Raw genomic sequence first — 19,543 nt, 5'->3', positions numbered from 1 at the left:
ATCTCCTGCTAAGCGGCCACTTAACAATGGGCCTGCTTGTTTTAGAGCCAGGGGGAGTGTGTGTGTGTGTACCTTGACTGGATCCTGATGTCCTACTCAAGCATGGAGTCTGCATGCTTCTACTGACCACAGTTTTTTACTGACATAAGCCTTAAATTTATTAGTCATAGACAGGCATCAGTATAACTTCTGATTGGATAAATAAGCGGCAAGAACAAAAAGCCCAGAAAATGAGGTATCTTCTGTCATATTATGTATTGAGCACTAAGATATTTGAACTGACACACACCTACTGATGTGTCACCCGGATTCTAAAAAGTATGTTGGAAGAAGTTCTGCAATACACTGTGGATTAATTGAACTTGGCTTCCAACCAGTGGTTCTCAAATGGTCTTTTGCTGCAAATAACATGTATGGTGATCCCAGGAGTAACATTTAGAAACCAGTGGCACAAATTGGTGCACCAGCGCCATCTGAAAAGTCTTTGGTTCCTGCATGCAGCTACTGTGGCTGTATTTCCAAAACCCTGCCTTCATCTTTGCTGCAATGGAAGTGGGTCTCCTACTTCCATGCCCTAAAGCTGTAAAAAGATAATCTCTCTATATGTCACGAGACTCTGGAGTCTGAGGGAGACACTGAGAAGCATAGGGAGATACTCTGTTTTACTCTCACTCCAAACTGTGATCTAGAGCAAGATCTCCCTCACAGCTGCCCCCTAGCTACACAGAAAGATGACTTATGTGGGACTTTTGCCCTTTTTTGCTAGCTAAGAAAGCCATTGGGTTAAAGTATATTCTATGGATAGATTCGAAAGTATGAATGTCAGGTGACTGGGATGGTATTGGCTCCATATCCAAGAAGATGCTTGTTTATTTTGCAAATCTGGGGGGGGGGGACTTCCTTGGCCCTTTTATGCTATACAAATGTGGCAGAAAGGTGACTGCTGCTTCTAGATAAGTTGGGTCCCTTTCTCAGCATCAGTAGTAAATCCACTTTTGGCACTAATCTACGCCTCCATGTGTGTTTAGAAATCGTATCTCCTACTTTTCCACTTTAATCATCTCCACTGAAATCTCCTTCCCTGAACACACTCCCCCACATCATCTGGCCCATTCCCCCAGTCACAGTGCCTTCCCCGTATATACCCTCTCATCAGATTCTTCATCTAGTCATTTTGGGCCTGCTGTTATCTGTCTGGGATTATCTGATCCTAAGAACCACAGCTTTCTAGGTGCTTTTATAAGGTCCCAACATTGCAGTAGCAGTTGCTCTTGAATTGGATTTGAGCTGAAGCATCTGCTTTGGTGCCCTCAGTACCAGTGGGGCTAAGGCAATTACAGTGTCAATCAGATCACTGTTTGCAACAGGGAAAGGTAACTGCTTATTCCAATCCATATTTTTTTTGTTACAAGAGAAGATAGAGCTGACAAGGGAGTCACTTCATTTTCATTGGGACAGGGACAGGAAATTTGAGAAAAATATTTTTCTTACTGGGGCTGTATTGAATGCTCGTCTCTTTTACTTTTTGAAGTGAAAGTTAAGCTTTAGTGAGCTCCTGAAGTATTCACCGCATCACTTTAGTCTCTGTTTGTCTGCTACCACTATATACTGTTTGTTGTCCTCACTGGCTATTTCTTCAGTGTCTTTTTTCTCTTCTTGAAGGGAACATGATCTTAGCCATGCAAAGCAAACATGATGATATGGTACCATGTAGCCAATCAGATGTGACTATCTGATGATGTAATTAAGCCAGTTTGGAGCAAGAATAATACAGGGTGCTGAGCCTTCCACAGATCTCCAAAAGGGAGAGTTATTTTTGCTAAAACTGCCCTCACCTGCTCTTTTGGTTCACCTCTAATTATTAGTGCCCTGCAATAACCAGAAGTGTTTTAATGCATCACAAAGTTATCAGTATAAGAAATAATAATTAGGCTTAGCTTTGTCTTTAGTGGCCAGCTGATCTGCACCACACGTTGGGCTGTGGTCATACTATTTGTGCCTGTATTTTGTCAGGAAGCATACCTGTAGCTGAGCTTTGTTACCCTATAGTAACTTTACTAAAATCTTCTGATATGAGAATTGTAATGTGTGCCATAACTTTTCCTCCCCGTTAGATCAGTGGGAACTGTTAGCACTGACAGTGCTTTAGAGCTCATTTACATAATCAGTTATCCTAGTGATGATCCATGGATAATCCATGAACCAGAGACTAAAGTAAATTGAAAGGGAATAAAAAGCCCCTGGTATGGTCAGGAGCTGCTAATAACAGTGTGATTATGATCTCCAACACAGCAGTTTTCAAACTTTCTATGTTCAAGAAATGCTTGAAAAAAACACAGTTTGAAGACATGTCATCAGCAAATTATTCTAGATAGTAAGCAAGGTATTTATGGTAGAAACATCCTGGAGTTCTTGTTTGTGAGACAAAGCAGTACTAACCTAGAATAACAATCCTGAGATAATCTTTATGAAAATAAGCCTTAGTTGCTTTACTAGAATAGATAACAATATATTATTCCATAAATATTCAATAAGTACAAAAATAGAATAACATCTGATGATATCGTTTATATCTTCAGTGCTTATTTTAAAGCACATGTTCAAGACAGACATTGTTTTCCAGTTAGGTGTAATGGGAGGTTTAAACTCCTGTTCTGAATCCTAGTGCCTGTCACAATACACAATTCAGACTTATTTTTGTATGGTTTTGCTCTGACCAACTAAAATGTATATGCAGGCCAACTTTTTGGTTTTCTTTTGGATCACTGGATCACTTCACAAGTCTCTTGTTGTCTGGGAGCAACAGTGAAAGCCAGAGCAGCTCTGAAAGAAGCTGAATATTATATGCTGTCGCTTGAGAAATTCTGAATGGGAAAATGACCAGAAGGGAGACAGTTAAGCAGCTCCTCCCTTGTCAATTTTTCTAATTAAACTCAAGCCTCCCAATGTTATTTTTGGTTTTAAAAAACCACAGGAGAGCAGTACACAACAGCATGTGATGTCTAGTTTCTTCAGCCTCTGATCTGCTCGTAACAGTGAATTATTATGAGCACCAAAATAATGGCAATTGGGTGTTACTGGGGCACTGGATGTAATTATATTCTACTAAATGTCATCGCACGTAATGCTAGCTGGAACTACTGTTAATCCCTAAGTGTCTCAGTAGCACCCCATTTAATACAAAAATAATAAAGCAAGAATACTTGTAATGTTAGCCACATGCAGAAAGGTTGATAGAATCCAGCATTACTCTCCAGTGTCTCTACAGAGATCAAGGGCAATTATCAGCAATAGGACGTTCCATATTCCTGAGCATAACCTAGAGTCCATCCCTGTTCCCTGAAATGCCTTCTACCTCTGAGAAATGCTTCCTTGGGCATTGGAGACAAACTAGGTGGTGGATCTGTGACTTGTCACGGATCCTCCATCAAAGATGGTATAAGAAAGTTTCCATATAGAACATGCTAGTTTCCCTGGGGGAAAGAAACCGTGGGTATAGCATGGTCCCTGGGAAAGGGGCATCCTTGTGTCCATGAGAATGCTTGGTAGAAGAGATGCATCTGTGCCAGTGAGGAAGGGGGACTTAGAATATACTGGTTGGCTAGGCATGGGGGTGTATGGTGGGGGGCAAGAATGATCCTCATAGCTTGGCATGACCCCCCCCCCCTTCCTTCATGTAGCTTTTCATTTATGCTGTTGTGTTGCTGGCTCTCCCTGTGCAGGTGGAGGAGGAAGGGGAAGCAGACAGCATAGGGGGAGGGGGAATAGGGGCTTTGTCTGGCTCAGGATTGGGGAGGGGCACTGTGGGAGAACATTGGTTTCCTTAGCAACTGAAGCTGGTCACTAGGGTGAGGGAACCAGAAAGAGGCTGGGAATAAATCTTCTATTCAAAAAATCCTCACAAGGTTGGAGGTGGATGGGGTGTGTGTGTGTAGGGGTGTCAGGAAGGGGCTGAAGTGAGGGGGAGGGGCTCAGCAGAGAAGGGAAAAGCTTTGATTAGAGAATGGGATGCGACAAGAGAATGAACTGTGTGAAAGGGAAGGAAGTGTAGCCATGCCTTTAACCAGGAGCCCTTTAGTTTGAGGGTTACAATGACATTAAAATGCCTTGTGGAAGCTGTACCTTGGAGAGCCCAGTCATCTATAGCAATGATTCTAACTTCACAACATTGCTCAGACAGTCTCTGCTATTTACAACTGTCAACATTTTACTATGTTGCTATAACCAGTGGCCCAAGCAATGAAACAACTTGCTTGCATGCCACCTTACAAAAATGTTTTGAGTATCCCTAAAGCCATCAATTGTGTGAACAGATAGTGCAAGTGTATACACACAAATTAGTAGATGAAAAGGCCAAGGTTCACCATAATCAGTTGAGTTTGAAACATTCCCTTACGTGCAGTAATTTGCAGGATACAGTTTTCAAATACGATTATGAAAAGGGAAATACCATAAAGCAGAGTGAAGGTCTTCAACAATGATCAGGAGTTTATGGCACACCCCCATTGTTCTTGTTTCATTGCATTGTGTAAGCTCGTGGTTTTCAAACTATAGATGGGAACCGAAAAGTGTCTCTCGTGTGTGTGTGTGTGTGGGGGGGGGCTAAGTCAGGAAGTAGAAGGAGGGATGAGATGAGCTGGAAAAGGAAGTTTTGGGATGACTTCGGTGGTGTAATAACATTGAAATGCCTTGTGCCTCTGCACAACTTCAGAATGGCCATGAAATACAATCTGTTGCTCAATAATCTATATATTTGTAAATATATAAACATGAGAAATAAAATAGTGTATAATTCAGAGTTAATTGATGTGAGATTCTTGTGTTTTACGTTAGGGAGAAGAAAAGTAGTACAGAGTTACTTTGTGAGTGAGTCCTGAAAAGATCAGAAATTGGTCCTGTTTCAGAATGTTTGGGAATCATTGGCTTAAGCAGCCTAACTACATGTTGCTGTTCTTTACGTTTATAGTCTGCCTTTCTCACTGAGACCCAAGGTGGATTATAAAAACCTTTTCAGTTGATCAGTAAAGTCTATAAGATATGATAACATTTGAATCTAACAGCAAAGATTCCCAGTGTGGCTGACTGGACCGCTCTGTGAGGCCTGAATGGCAGCAGACGCTTCCAGTGGCCCAGACGGAAGAAAACATGGCTGGCCCAGAAATGCTGAAGCCCGCTGAGGTGGCCAGAGGAGGAAAGGAGGGAGAAGGATCCCTCAGCAATGAAGGTTGAGTTTTATCACCCATGTTCAAGGAAGCAGTGATTAGACCTGTTTTCAAAAAGCTCTCCCTGAGCCCTACTGTGTTGGAGAACTGGCCATTCTTCAAACTTCCATTCTTGGGTATGGTGCTAGAGTGGGTGGGCGCTTCCCAGCTCCAGGGGACCTTGGAAGAGACTGATTTTTAAGTCCCATTTCAATTGGGCTTCTGGCCAAGAATTGGAACAGAGATTGCTTTGGTCGCCTTGGTTGATGGCCTCCATTGAGAACTAAATGGGGGGAATGTGACTCTGCTAGTCCTGCTTGATCTCTCAGCAGCCTCCAGTATTATTGACCATAGTGTCCTGCTGAGCCTCCTCTTGGCACTGGTATTAAGGGCAGAGTGTTACAGTGGTTCAAGTCCTATTTGAGAGATCGATTTCAAACGGTGGTGCTGGGGGATTCCTGTTCTTTCCCTTGGCCATTGGCTTGTGGGATTCTGCAAGGATGCAGGGTTCTGCAAGGTTACCCCCCCCCCCCCATGCTATTTAATAACTATATAAGTTCACCAGGAGGTTTGGGCTGCAGTGTCATCAAGTATATTCTGCTCTAGCTTTCTTTTCCACCTAATTCCAAGGATGCTGTTGATGTTTTGAACTGGAGTTTGGAGTCAGTAATGGGCTGCATGAGGGTGGACAAGCTGCAACTGAATCCTGACAAGACAGAGGTTCTCTGGGTTAGTAGAAAAGCAGACCAAGAACTTACCATTTTTCCTATCTTGGATGGCATTATACTTCCCTTGAAATGCCATGTGACCTCAATATTACAGCAATTACACTGGCTCCCAATCCATTCCCTAGGACAATTCAAGGTGTTATTTTTGGCCTTTAATGCCCTACTTGACTTGGGGCTGGGGTATATGAAGGACCCTGTTCTCCCATATGTTCCTGCCTGGGAATTAAGATCACAGGGAGAGGCCCTCCTGTCTGTCCCATCAGGTAAAGAAGCTCACCTTATGGGTACATAAGAGGACCTTTTCAATGGCACGACTAGAACAGCATCTCCAAGGAGGTGTGTCTGGTCCCCTCACTGCTGGGCCGATTCCAGACGGCCCTCAGCCTCCCGAAACGTCGCGCGTTGTCGCGCGGAAAACGCGAAATATCGCGTTTTCTCACGCAAGTTTTGCGCGATCTCGCGCAAAACTCGCGCGAGAAAACGCGATATTTCGCGTTTTCCGCGCGACGACGCGCGACGACGCGCAACGTTTCGGGAGGCAGAGGGCCGTCTGGAATCGGCCCAGATCTTTAGAAGGCAGCTACAGATGTTTTTGTTTAGGTCTGCTTTTAAGTAACTTTGGTTCTATTCTTGGCAGTCCTAAACTGTGTTTTTAAACTTTGCTTGTATTCATTTTATGATTATTTCATTTCTATTGTAAGCTAATAAATGTTTTAAACAAACAAACAGGCCCCTCTGGTAGCAGCACAGGGGAAGCCTATGTGGACTGGGGAAGGGCGAATACTGAGATGGAGTATCCCTAGAGGGCTCAGGACTGGTCACAGAGGACACGAGGGCATCAGCTGGGAAAAGGGACAAGAGCTTGGAATCCTTGGGAAATTCCCACCTGGGCAGCCTACTCTCTTGCATGGTGTGTGTCACCACAAAGGAGGAAGGCAAAGTGGTACAAGGAATCCATGGGATTGCACTTCATTAGGGCCAAAGAAAGAAGCAAAGAAGGAGGGACCACTTTAAAGGCCAAGGAAGAACTGGTGGGGGACCCCAATAAACAGACTGGGAACTAAGTCTGAGGCAAAGCAGAGGTGAAACATCTAGTGAGAAAAAATATAGTTGGGCTGGGATTGTAGAATGGGGATGGGGAGGTAGAACAACACATGCAAACATACCTGTTTAAGGCAATGAGACAATAATCGTAGGAAAGACTATCCCTAACAAAAGTTACCTGCACCATCACACCTCAGCTTTGTTCCTTCTACAGAAAAGCCCTCACGAACTATTTTGTTGTGTACATTTTGTGAAATGAAGGAACTTCCTGATAGCCTCAGACAGACCATTCCACAATGTAGGAGCCACTGCAGAGAATGCGCATGAAATGGCCACTCTTGGGTCATTTCACATCAGGAAAATGGGTCAGCAGCAGTGAAGGCTTAAGCACCTGCTCCTCACATGCAATGGCCCTGATCCTGGTTGGGGCTGCATGTATCTGTGATGAAGTTCACAACACAGAACAGACAATATATACTTGATCATGAAGACCCAGGGAAACATAACATGTACAAGTATTCACATAGCCATGAAGCCCTGAAATGAGGAAGATAACCTCAGAATTTCAGTATCCTTGGATTTTGGCATGTGATCTAGAAATTGTGAGATTTGCAGTGTAGCACTATTGTCAGAAGTATGCATTTGGCACAAGTGTTATAGAAAGAAGCATTTATCCCTCACTTTGGAGTATACTTAAGGCGGTGTGTGTGTGTGTCTCTGTGTGTGTGTCCTCTGATCCTAGTGCTGAAAATGTGAATGCTAAATGTGCCGCCAAATAGGTGGGAGAGGCTTGGGTTGGAGGAACTGGGCCGGAAGAGCCAAAGGGTGGCGTTTTCAACACCACTTTTTGGAGGTATCGGCTGCCGTTAACAAAGTAGTATCACAAGTAGCCCTTGATGGCGATCAACTCAATATGTGAATCTATAACCATTTAATTATTTATTTATCTTTATGCTCCAGTTATGGGCTAAAACAGCTTATTTAATTTTTATTATTTAATTAATTTTATTGTACTACGTTTCTAGACTACCTTTCAACCGTATCTGGTCACCAGAGGCTAATGATACACTAAAAAAATTTCAACATATACTAAAAAAGAAAGATCCAGCACAAACTACTCATCTATTATCAGTACCAGCTCACTGTCATAAACATATGCCATTAGTGTCTGGTAGTAAAGAGGATTGAAGCATCATTTCCGTTAACCAGGCACTGCTAGAAGAGTTAGTGTGATGTAGTGGTTAGAATATTGGACTAGGACCTGGGAGACTAAGGTTCAAATCTCCCCACTCTGCCATAGAAACTTGCTGGGTGACCTTGGGCCAGTCATACACTCTCAGCCTAACCTGTTTGTGTGTGTTATGTGCTGTCAAGTTGCTTCAGACTTATGGTGAACCCAAACATCCTATCATTAGCAGCTTTGCTCAGATCTTGCAAACTGGAGGTTGTGGCTTTATTTATTGAGTCAAACTATCTCATTTTGGGTCTTCCTTTTTTCCTACTGCCTTCCGCCTTTCCTTGCACTATTGCCTTTTCCAGTGAGTCTTGTTTTCTCTTGATGTGACCAATTTATGAGAGTCTCAGTTTTGTCATTTTAGCTTCCAGGGAGAATTTGGACTTGATTTGATCTAGAATCCACTTATTTGTGTTTTTGGCAGTCAATAGTATTTGTAAAACTCTTCTCTAGCACCACATTTCAAATGAATCAATTTTCTCTCTATCAGCTTTCTTCGTTGTCCAACTTTCACATCCATACATAGTAATGAGGAATACCATAGTATTAATAATATTGATTCCCAGCAACATCCTTATTCTTAAGGATTTTTTTCTAGTTCCTTCATGGCTGCCCTTCGAAATGTCAGTCTCCTTCTGATTTCTTGGTTGCTGTCTGCCTTTGGTTGATGACAGAGCTAAGGAACAGAAAATCTTTTAACAATTTAAATTTCTTCATTGTCAGCCTTAAAATTGTGTAATTTCTTGGTAGTCATTACTTTGGTCTTTTTGATTTTCAGTTGTAATCCTGCTTTGGCACCTTCTCCTTTAAAGTTCTTCAGTAGTTGTTTCAAGTCTTCACTGTTTTTTGCCAGTAATGTGGTGTCATCTGTATATCTCAAATTGTTAATGTTCCTTCCTCCAGTTTTCATTCCACCTTCATCTAAATCTAATTCAGCTTTCCATATCATATGGACATTGAACAGATCAGGAGATAATATATATCTTTGTCTGACACCTGTGCCAATTGGAAACCATTCTGTTTCCCCGTATTCTGTCCAACAGTGGCCTCTTGTCTAGAGTACAAATTGCACATCAAAACAATCAAATGTTATGGCACACCCATTTTTAAAACACCATCTATAGCTTTTAATGATCCACATAGTCTATAAAATACAGACTGATTTTCTTCTAAAATTCTCTGGTGTGCTCCATTAACCATTGTAAATTTGCAATGTGATCTCTAGTGCCTCTTGCTTTTCTGAACCCAATTTGAACATCTAGCATTTATCATTCCATGTATGGTGAGAGTCTTTGTTGTAGACTCTCGAGTATTACTTTGTTTGCATGGAAATCAATGTAATGGTCTTATAGCTGCTGCGCTCTTTGGCATTTCCTTTTTTTGGAAGTGGAATGTAGATTGTTTCCAGTCAGTGGTCCATTGGTTTTCCGCCCGCCCCCCCTTCATTTTTGTTGATATATTCTTGTTAAGATTTTGATGGGTTCAGTTTCTATTAATATTCCATCTACTCAAGGTGGTTTGTTTCTCCCAATTGCTTTGAGTGCAGCTTTCACTTCACTTTCTAAAGTTTCAGGTTATTCATCAAAAGATTCTTCTTTTAAGGAATCTGTCATCTATCTATCACTTCTGTATAGTTCTTCAGTGTATTTTTTCCATCTTTTCTTTATTTTATCCTGATTGGATATTGAAAAGCTGTGTTTAGAATTCTCTGTCACTTTTTGCTTTCTCTCACACCAAGGATTGGAATGTTTCTTTCATTTTGAGTTGTCTTATAAAGTTTTCAGCCTAACCTACTTCACAGGATTATTGTGAGGATAAAATGGAGGAGAGGGGAATGATGTAAGCTGCTTTGTGTCTCAAGTGGGTAGAAAGAAAAATTAATAAAACAGACATTAGAAATTAGAGTTCATTGCAGCAGAAAATGTGCCAGAGTGAGTATTCCTGCACCTGTATTTACAGCCTTTTGACACAATACATATCTTATACTCTGATCAGCACTTAGTTTTATAGAAAGGCCACAACTGACTAAGAAAGGAGGATGATGTACTTGGGACTGGCCCTGCTGCCAAATAGATTGCTACTAAATAATGCCTCTGCACAGGGGTCATTTCGTAGAAAAAGAGCTGCAGGAACTCATTGCATAACTCATTAGCATATGCATATGCCACACCCCTTGATCAGGCTGAAATGGCCAGGATCTGGCTGCTGCCAGACAGGGGAGTGTTCCACCACCTGGCAGTGGCCTGATCAGGGCCGTTTTGGCCCCAGTCCAGGCCGAAACTGGCCATTTCCGGCATGTTTTGGCCCAAATTGGGGCCGAAACGGCCAGGACCAGGTTGGTGCCGGGTGCAGGAGGCTTCCCCCACCCGTCACTGTTTTGGCTCCGATCCGGGCCATTTCGGCCCTAATTCTGGCCGAACCGGACCAAAAATGGCCAAAAATTGCCCTTTTGGGGCCATTTCGGCCAGGACCGGGTCAGTACCAGGCAGGGGGACGTGGGGAGGGTTTCCCTGCCCAGCACCGACCCGATCCAGGTGGTTTTGGCCCCAATTCGGGCCGTTTTGGCCCCAATTGAGGTCTAAACGGCCCAAAAGGTCCTAAAGTCAGGTGGGTGGGGCCACCTGACTTGGGGGAAACTGCCTGAACGACATTCTGGTTCACTCTCCCTCCAAATGAGCCCTGCCTCTACACACTTTGTTTGCCACTGAGTTGGCAATTGGGAGGCTGGCTAGTATCTCATTCAGGTGGCCTGATTTGGTCTTGAGGTCTCCAGTTTCCAGTCCCTCTCTTATAATCATGCTTACATTAGATAATGTATATGAAGTCTTTTTAACACTAACAGTACAATCCTAACAAGCATTGCTCCAGTCTAAGCCCATTGATTTCAATGAGTTTAGACTGGAGTAACTCTTCTTAGGATTGCGCTATGATCTGAACCGCACGTGTAGTTTTGAGGGCAGGACCATGGCCCTGAGCCTTTTTGGAACCTTTTCATAATTGCTTTATAAAATTCTTTGACAGACAAACTAATTTTTTAAAAAATACTCCAGTGGAGAGCTTGGCTGTCATCTCTCATCTTTATGACAACACCAAAGCAGTTAGTTATTATTGCCAACAGATGAAAGGTTTGATCTGTTTCTTGGCAATTGCTGTTGTGCTAAAACCACAGTCTTCCCTGCCCTCTTCTTCTTTCCCTCTCTGTCTCTGAAGGCACAGTTAAACACTCAAGTCACTTGTATTAGAGGATTCCATCGATATCAAAAGTGACTAGTGCTGGAAGCTTCAGAATCATAAATGCTCTGATCTGGCAATCGGAGTTCTTTTATGCAGTTGCTTCCAAGGGGACCTTGCTCCTGGCTTGCTCTTTTCCCTTTGTCTTCTGCCATCTCTTATATAAAATGCTGCTACACAAAATGCTATTTCACCTGGTAACCTGTAGGATCTGTCCACAGGAACTTCTCTTCTTTCCTCCCTCCCTTCTAGACATACCATACAGCATATTTCCAAGTATGACCCCCTCACTTTACTTGGAATTTAGTCCCTCATGAGCTGAGGAACGTAGCCTTTGATGCTTTTTCATGGCGTTGGCTAAGCTTGCTACTCTGCTGTTTCTTTGCTCTATTCTGGCTAGGTGCTTTTGCCTTCCTTATATCTTTTTACATCTTGTTGCCGCTTTGCTTAAAAGTCCATACCACAGTTTGTTCGTCTTGTACTTGGGAGACTGGACTGCAATCCCTTTTGGGTCATGAATTCATTGGCTGGCTTTCAGAAAGTCTTCTTTGCTTAAATTTCCAGTCTGTAAAATGGGAATATTAATGACCCATCCCTCAGGAGGATGAATAAAGATAAGGATTATAGAAAGCTTTGCACTTTAATTATTCTGAATGAACTACCTAGCAAAGGGGCCCATCTGCATAGCTGGCCACAAATGTCATAGAGCCTCCATCCTGCGCTCCCCTCCCCACGCCTGCATTTTCCTCCTCTGCCTCTGTCTTTTGTTCATCTTGCCTTTTTTCAGGGCCAGACTAGATGTTATGGTGTCCAAGGAGCCAACCCATGGATGCTGATGCCATTTTAAAACCAGCCATTTAACAATGCCATGTGACTTAATACTGCAGGACCCCCCCACCCTGGTGCTGTCCCACTGTGCTGCTGGCTCCATCAGGATGGGGCCCTTGTGGTATTTTTAAATGGCTGAGTTCAGTTCTAACATGGCATTTAACCATTTTAAAACCTAGTAATGTCTAGTTTTTGGCCCTTAGAGCTCTGATGTTACAATAGGCCTGTGTTGGCATGAGTAACATGGCTCTTTCAGACGCTTTTGGATTAACTACTGTGTTATCACAAAGACTTTGGAATATGAAACTGTATATATATGAAATTGCCTTAAACCTTGTTGGGCCATTTGTCTATAAAGCCCAGTACTTTGACTGGAAGCATTGCTCTAAGGTTTCAGGTGGATACATTTCCCAGCCTTGTTACTTAAGATCCCTTAATTTCAAGTGCTGTGGCACGGACTTGGCTTGGGACTAGAGATGGGCACGATCGGCATTACGATAGAAAAATACCCACGATAATGGCGTTCGGGCAATCGGGACCCGGTGGATCGGTTCCATTCACGGCGACCGATCCAGCGTTCGGGAGGGGGGGCATTCATCGGGGCTTGATCGGGGCCATCGGGATCTGATCTGGGATCCAGACACTCAGGCGCCAGTAATCTATTCCCTGGGAAATGGAGCCAGGGGAATGCCTGAGCTGTGTTTGCCCTCCTTCTGTCGCCCTGGAAACCCAAATGGAAGCCCAGCTTTCCTTGATCAGCAGGGCTTCCTTCCAACCACGGAGCAGCAACGCACTCACCAGTTGGGAGAAGCGACCCAGGGGAGGGAGGGGGAAGGGGGTGTTCTGTAGCCATGGGCACTCCAATCTCATCCCTGCAAACCCTGATAGGCAGCTCTGAGGGCCAAACACAGTCCTCCTGCCCCCCCTATCCTTATCTGTCTTGTTTGTCAAAACAAACTATGGGGATCCTGATGTTTGTGTGTGTGCGCGTATAGGAGAGAACAGAAAAGGGGGAGGTGGCACGGTGAGAGTTGAGCCGCCTTCTGTCCCAGATTTGTACTAATTGTGCGCTTGGTGAAGGGATTTCTTTGTTTTGTTTTGGTTTTTGGCTTTGAATCCATATCCATAACACACACACACCCAATTCCTTATCCCTCCCCTTTGTCTTGGCACAGAATTTTTGTTTTGCTTATTAATATATGTGTAAAAAGGAGAAACGGTCTGGGGAGAGACCAGGTCTAAAGAGTAAAAGAAGGTGTTTCTGTAATTAAGGAGGAGAGAAACTTGTTTTGTGATTTGGAATAGGGAAAATTGTTGCTTGAGCTAGGGAGAGAAATGGGCAGCGCGCAGTCTGGAAAGCACACGGAGGTTTCATACTGCAGCTTGAGGTTAACTTTTTAGCAAAAGAAATTTAAGGCAAGAAACTTGATCATATTTCCCCTAGGAAGGAAAAGCAAACAGTTGTGAGTGAAAAGGTGGCTTCCTGAGAAAAATATAAGCGAAGTGATTGGGAGAGGAAGGGGTTAAGAGAGAAAGAAAACAAAAACCCCTGGCTTTGAGAGCAGTTATCAGCTGAAGCTGTTTTGTGCTCCTCTCTGAGTTCATTCAGTGCATTGAAAGAGTTAACACTGAAAAGAGATCTCTCTCTCCTCCTGGCTTCTCAGCCCAGCGACTGCATCCCTTTTGCAAGCAGTTGAGAACAAGAAGGGGGAGAAGTTAATGTTCAAAAGAAAATACAGCCGCCTTTAAACTCTCAGCTGGTTGGAACTCTAATTAGACAGGTGGTACAAATGATTTGGCTTTTTCATGACTAGAAGGGTAATACTTGGTAAATAGAGGGCTCAGAGGAGCTGAGCGAGAGTGTTTGCACATGCCCGGTGGCCGCCACCACCCACCTTCCCACATAGCTGGGAATAGCAGAGTGCCCCGCTTTGGCCTCCCCAATCCCCAATCCACGGATTGGAAACGGGAGATGATCGGTATGGATCGGTGATTTGGAGTCGTTGCTGGCGCGGATCCATGATCAGCTTGATCGTTAATTTTTTTTGGATCGTGCCCACCTCTACTTGGGACCATCTGAATCTGAGACTAAGGCTCATCTTCATTCCAACCTTGCCTGCCTCCCAGCATCTACTGCAATAGGCCACAAGTTTTCTTGTGGATGTGGACTGACTGATCTCAAGACTTTCACCTGAAAAGAGCAGATTATATTTCCTATTTATAAAGTATAGTAATAATGTTTGACCTTTATATATGTAAATATTCTTTAGTCACCATAACAGCTTCAGATACTTTTTGGCTAGGCAAATTTCAACATTCTCAGTTACCTGAGCACCACACAGAATCAAAAGGCACGAAGGGGGGGGGGGTGCCTGCTAGTGCAGTGAGGCCAAATGCTGATTTTCATGGGCTCTCTTGGCTTCCTTGAAAGAAGAGGCCTCGGTTTCTATGTACCAGGGACTCAGTGTGTCATACTGCATCTTCATCATCCAGTGCCAATGCAGCGTGGGTTTGAAGTATCACAGATGGAGATATTGCCATTGATGGCTCAGCCTTCCGATGACCCAATATGTTGATGTAGGAAAAGATTAAAATACAAAATGGGTGGGAGGCAGCAGGCCTGTTCAGATGGAAATAGAAGATGTTTCCTCTGAGCAAAAGTTCTCAATAAGAATGTACTGGTAGTTTGGGGGGAGGAGGAGTATATTTCTCAATGTCAACCAAGCATCATTAGCACCGTAATTATCAACACTATCTATTTAAAAAGCATGTATGATAGCATAAAACATTTGTATTCTATTGTGGATGGGACTCTTTTTTCAGACAAAAGTTATTCCAACATATTCCCATTTGTCCTGACATTCACAAAATGGAACAGTGAAAAACATTGAGAGATGCAAATTTCTTGGAACTACCTTCTCTTTTAGGATTGAATATACAATGCTGAGAATAAAGACTTTCAGAGGGGAATGGATTCTTTAGCCTAGTTTGCATTGGTGCATACAGGTTATAGGATAATCAGGCAAAACTTACTTCAGTATTCCAGCAAGAATTTGTGCACGAATCCTACCTGTTCTTGTTCCAGTCCTTCCCTTTGTCATTTTCCCTTGCTTTCTGTATGGTAAAGTCATGCTTCTTAAGCCAGTGTGAGGAGGGTGAGCAAGAAGATGAAGAAAGTGCCACAGGGAGGTGCAGAGGTTGCATAGTCTCCTGCTATATCATTGACATTTGGATCCTCTGCAGACAGAGGCCTTTTCTGTCCCCTCTGCAGGCATTTGTCCCCTAAGAAACTGCTCTTAAAGGTCCCTTTGGGACATGGTAGGTGTCAAGTCTGTTGCCCACAGTCCCTCCATCTTCTGAACTTTGCATCTTCTCTGTGTGTGTAGTTTTTCACATAAGCTGTCCAGCTCCTGGGAAGACTGCACTCTTATCTAAGATGGCTCACCACAGCGGCCTTGGGACAGCTCCTTCTTACTCTCCCACTGACTATGCCCAGCTGGTCGGGCACCGAGGGTGGGGGGCTTACAGAAAGGGACTGAAACCTTGTAGAAAACATTCCATACGTCATTCTCAACAAGAGCCCTGTGTACAGCCAGACGCTTTTATTGCTTCTGTGTAACCTATGGACATATACATGCTGTAGTTATGATTTCTCATTAAAAACCTTGACTCAAGAGAGCTTGGATTTCTAGCTGCAAGGGGGGGAGTCGGCTCCAACGTATCCTGTTCTCCATAGACTGACAGTAGGGTGAAGCTAGAGATGAAAGAAATCAGAGACCCTCTGCCTTGCATGCCCAGAAGTCACTCCCACCCATACAATGTGCTCTGTGGATCTAAGCCAAAGCCTGGTCCTCTGGGATGTGATTTGGAAAATTTAATGGGCTGGGAAGCACAGTGCTTTGTGGCCCTTCACTACATACCAGATTAATAAAGTCTGAACTTTACACTTTGCCTCTTACTGTGCTGATAGATGGTATTGAACCCTAACAGAACAAACCCTAGTATGAATGGGCTTTACTTTTTATAACATGGGACTACTGCTCAAGAGCCTTGCAACATGGCTCTTGATTCACATGCCATCAAGTTTGGAATGACCAAACCCAACTGCCCATGTAACTTTTTAAGCTCCTGGGCTCAATTCATACTGCCATATGTCATGATAAGGATGTAGATCTCCAGACCGTTTAGATATCAAACTGGCCTGTGATTCACCTTTCAGATCCAGTCCTGGGAAAACAGGGAGGAGAGGGCAAGAGACCTGGCAGGGTACTATACCATTTGCTCTAACTGAAATCTCTCCTTGGGATGTTTGTTATAAACTAGTATCCTGTGAAGGATAAATGGATGTTGTTCTAACCCTTTGGGTGCCATCATAAAACCAGCTTTGTGGCCTATGTGTAGGGTTGCCAGGAATCCCAGGAGCCCAAGATGGTGTGCAGTGGGCTGGGGGGCAGGGGACAGCAGAGTACTCACCTCCTGTGTGCGCATAGAGCGCACTCTCTCCCATGCTCCCCTTTTGCACATTGAAATGGAGGTGAGTGAAAACTGTCCCTTTGGAGGCAGTTTTCACTCAGCTTCTCTTCAGCTCATGTGTGCATGCACCAGGACACCTTTCTTCATCCCACTGGAAAATAAGTATGACAGAGGAGGGAGAGTGAATCCTCCCTCCTCTGTCACATTTTAAGCTAACTCTGTGCATGCGTGTGCGCTGAAGACAGACAAGCTGGGTGCAAACTGACTCCAAAGGGGTCGTTTTCACTCACCTCTGTTTCAACTGTGTACCGGGATTTCTCTGAGAAGGGAGAGCACAGGAGCATGTGCATGCGCTTCTCCTCATCCCCGTGCCCCTGCGTCCCCGCCCGCCAGGTGAGCAAAGATGGGGGGTGGCAGGTAGGGGCGGGGATTCCCCTACCCCAAACAGGAGATGGCAAGCCTATCTATGTGTGCCTACATGACAAGGACGGGTTGGGTCATGGAGTTTGGGAGAGACTAATTTTAAACTCCCTAAGTGGGAGGGAAATCCAATCACCCCCCACCCCGGGGATAGAGGGTTTAAAAAGGCTGTGGTGCCTTGTGTGTGTGTGGTTCATTGGGATGGAGAAAGGAGAGTGCTAGAGACTGGCATGCCTCTATCCCTTACCTACCACCTACCAACAGCCATCCCTGCACGGGATGTTTCAGATACTATTTGCTAATTCTTAGGGGATAGTTAGAGATTAGACTTTTTATTTCCTTTTCTTTCTTTTATTAGCTGTTAAGCCTCGTGTATTGTATTTTCTCTGTATTTTATATTTTACTGTAGTACAATAAAGATCTTTATTAATAATACAATAAAGATCTTTATTGTACTATAGTTAAAGTCAAGCTGTGTCAAAGCCTCACCCATAAGCCTCCTGCTCAGCCATCTGCTAGGACTCTGCACGCACACAGAGGCTTCCCAGCTTCCCAAAATGGCTGGTGAAGGGTCAAGCCTGTTTCAGTTTGGGTGGTGGCTGTTACCAAAGGAACCTAGGACGTGGTGGGAGTGAGAAGCTCCCCTCCGGAGTTAATACCGTATTAAAAGGCTGAGTATGGGTGTTGAATGGATCTGTGCCAAAGCTGCTTTCCGTTTAGCCCAGCTTTAGCTAAGTCATTGCTAAACCCTCCTTCTTGTGTTGGCATGATGATGCTAGAGGTAGGTTGAGTTGCAGCCCTGCACCAATAAGCCCATATTTTAATCCTTCTAGTCTGGTTGTGTGAAGTGACCATGTTGTTCAGTGGTGAGAAATGCTGTCAAGTCGTAACGGCACTCCCTAGTGGGGTTTTCCAGGCAAGAGACTAACAGAGGTGATTTGCCATTGCCTGCCACCCTAGTTTTCTTTGGAGGTCTCTCCTCCAATTACTAACCAAAACCGATTCTGCTTAGCTTCCGAGATGTCTCGAGATCAGGCTTGCCTGGCCTATCCAGATCAGGGCCTGTGCTGTTTGCAGAGAGATGATTTTAAAAAAAACTTAGGGAGGTTCACTAGGACGAAGTGTGAGGTTTAGGGGAGCAGTGAACTTGAACCTGTTTGCACGGAAGACCTCCATACTATGCTTATCTGCCACCTGACTAACACTGGCAATACTGATGGTATCTTTTTGCTTTCCCTGCAGGGCAAAACTGTGAGGTGAACTCACGCCTGGGTCGCTGCACCCCAGGGGTCTGCAAGAATGGTGGCACCTGTGTCAATCTGCTGGTGGGTGGATTCAAGTGTGATTGCATGTCTGGACACTATGAAAAGCCCTACTGCCAGATGAGCACCCGCAGCTTCCCTGGCCACTCCTTCATCACCTTCAAGGGCCTACGCCAGCGCTTCCATTTCACCATTACTCTCACGTAAGTACTTGGCTTGGGGAACAAGGGATCTGTGGGTAGAGAGCCAAAACCAAAAACCACACAGTATCTTTTTCTTAGAGCAACCAAAATAACACAACACGTTTGCAAGCTTTTGAGTTTTCCAAAGACAGACAAACAGAGAGTGCGATTACCAGTGTCTGCCAGAGGATGCTGTGAACTTGTGATATCCATGAGCGCGGATGGATTAGACAGATTCATGTAGGACAGATTCATCACTGGCTACTAGTTGTAGTGACTAAAGGGAACCTCCACATCTCTGAGGGAGTACACCTCTGAATACCAGTTCTAAGAAGTAACACCAGGGAAAGGATTTGGCCTCTGTGCCCCTCCAGGGCAACTACTTAGCCACTGGGTGAATCAAGATGCTGGACTAGATGGACTAGTATTTATTTAGTTGATTTCTGATCCACCTCCCTGAAATCTGTTTGAGTGTCACTAAGCATTTGTTTAATTTAACCCCTTTATACGCTGCATAAAGATTCTTCTATCAGTATTTCTTGTCTGACTCTTACTCAGAAGTTTTAACAATGGCTTCTGCTGGGCCGTCGTCACACGGGCATCTCTTCCGTTAAATTTACAGCATATAGCGTCCTACCTGTTATCGGCACAGTAACGTTTCTTTGGGTCACCTAACGGCTCTTCGCGCCACCAGCTGTCCACACCGAAGCACTCTGTTCTGTTCTCTCTAACCGCGCAGAAGCAGCTCCTCCCCCTTTTTAAAAATTATTCTGGCGTTTAATTCCGCTATAACGGAATAACAGCATATAAACATTCCGTTAGAGCAAAACATTACGACCCTTTTGTTTTTCCAACTTTGAAATGATATAAATAGCCCTTTGCCCGCAGAAAACTCCCTGTCTGACGTGATCCCCATCGCTGAAGACTCTGCCATGGCGAT

The 19,543-nt window shown here is 44.1% G+C and overlaps 1 protein-coding gene across 1 annotated transcript in view; it reads left to right on the top strand.

Annotated features, from left to right (window-relative positions):
- Window positions 1–19,543, top strand: part of CELSR2 (cadherin EGF LAG seven-pass G-type receptor 2) — a 129,018-nt gene that overhangs the window by 43,140 nt on the left and 66,335 nt on the right. Inside the window, exon 3 of the mRNA XM_054979609.1 lies at window positions 18,402–18,624. Within this exon, the coding sequence (XP_054835584.1) occupies window positions 18,402–18,624 (223 nt within the window). The remainder of the gene's footprint in view (window positions 1–18,401; window positions 18,625–19,543) is intronic.

The sequence above is a fragment of the Eublepharis macularius genome, chromosome 5 (assembly GCF_028583425.1).
Source record: "Eublepharis macularius isolate TG4126 chromosome 5, MPM_Emac_v1.0, whole genome shotgun sequence".
Taxonomy (NCBI): domain Eukaryota; kingdom Metazoa; phylum Chordata; class Lepidosauria; order Squamata; family Eublepharidae; genus Eublepharis; species Eublepharis macularius.
This window is presented reverse-complemented; position numbering and strand designations above follow the sequence as displayed.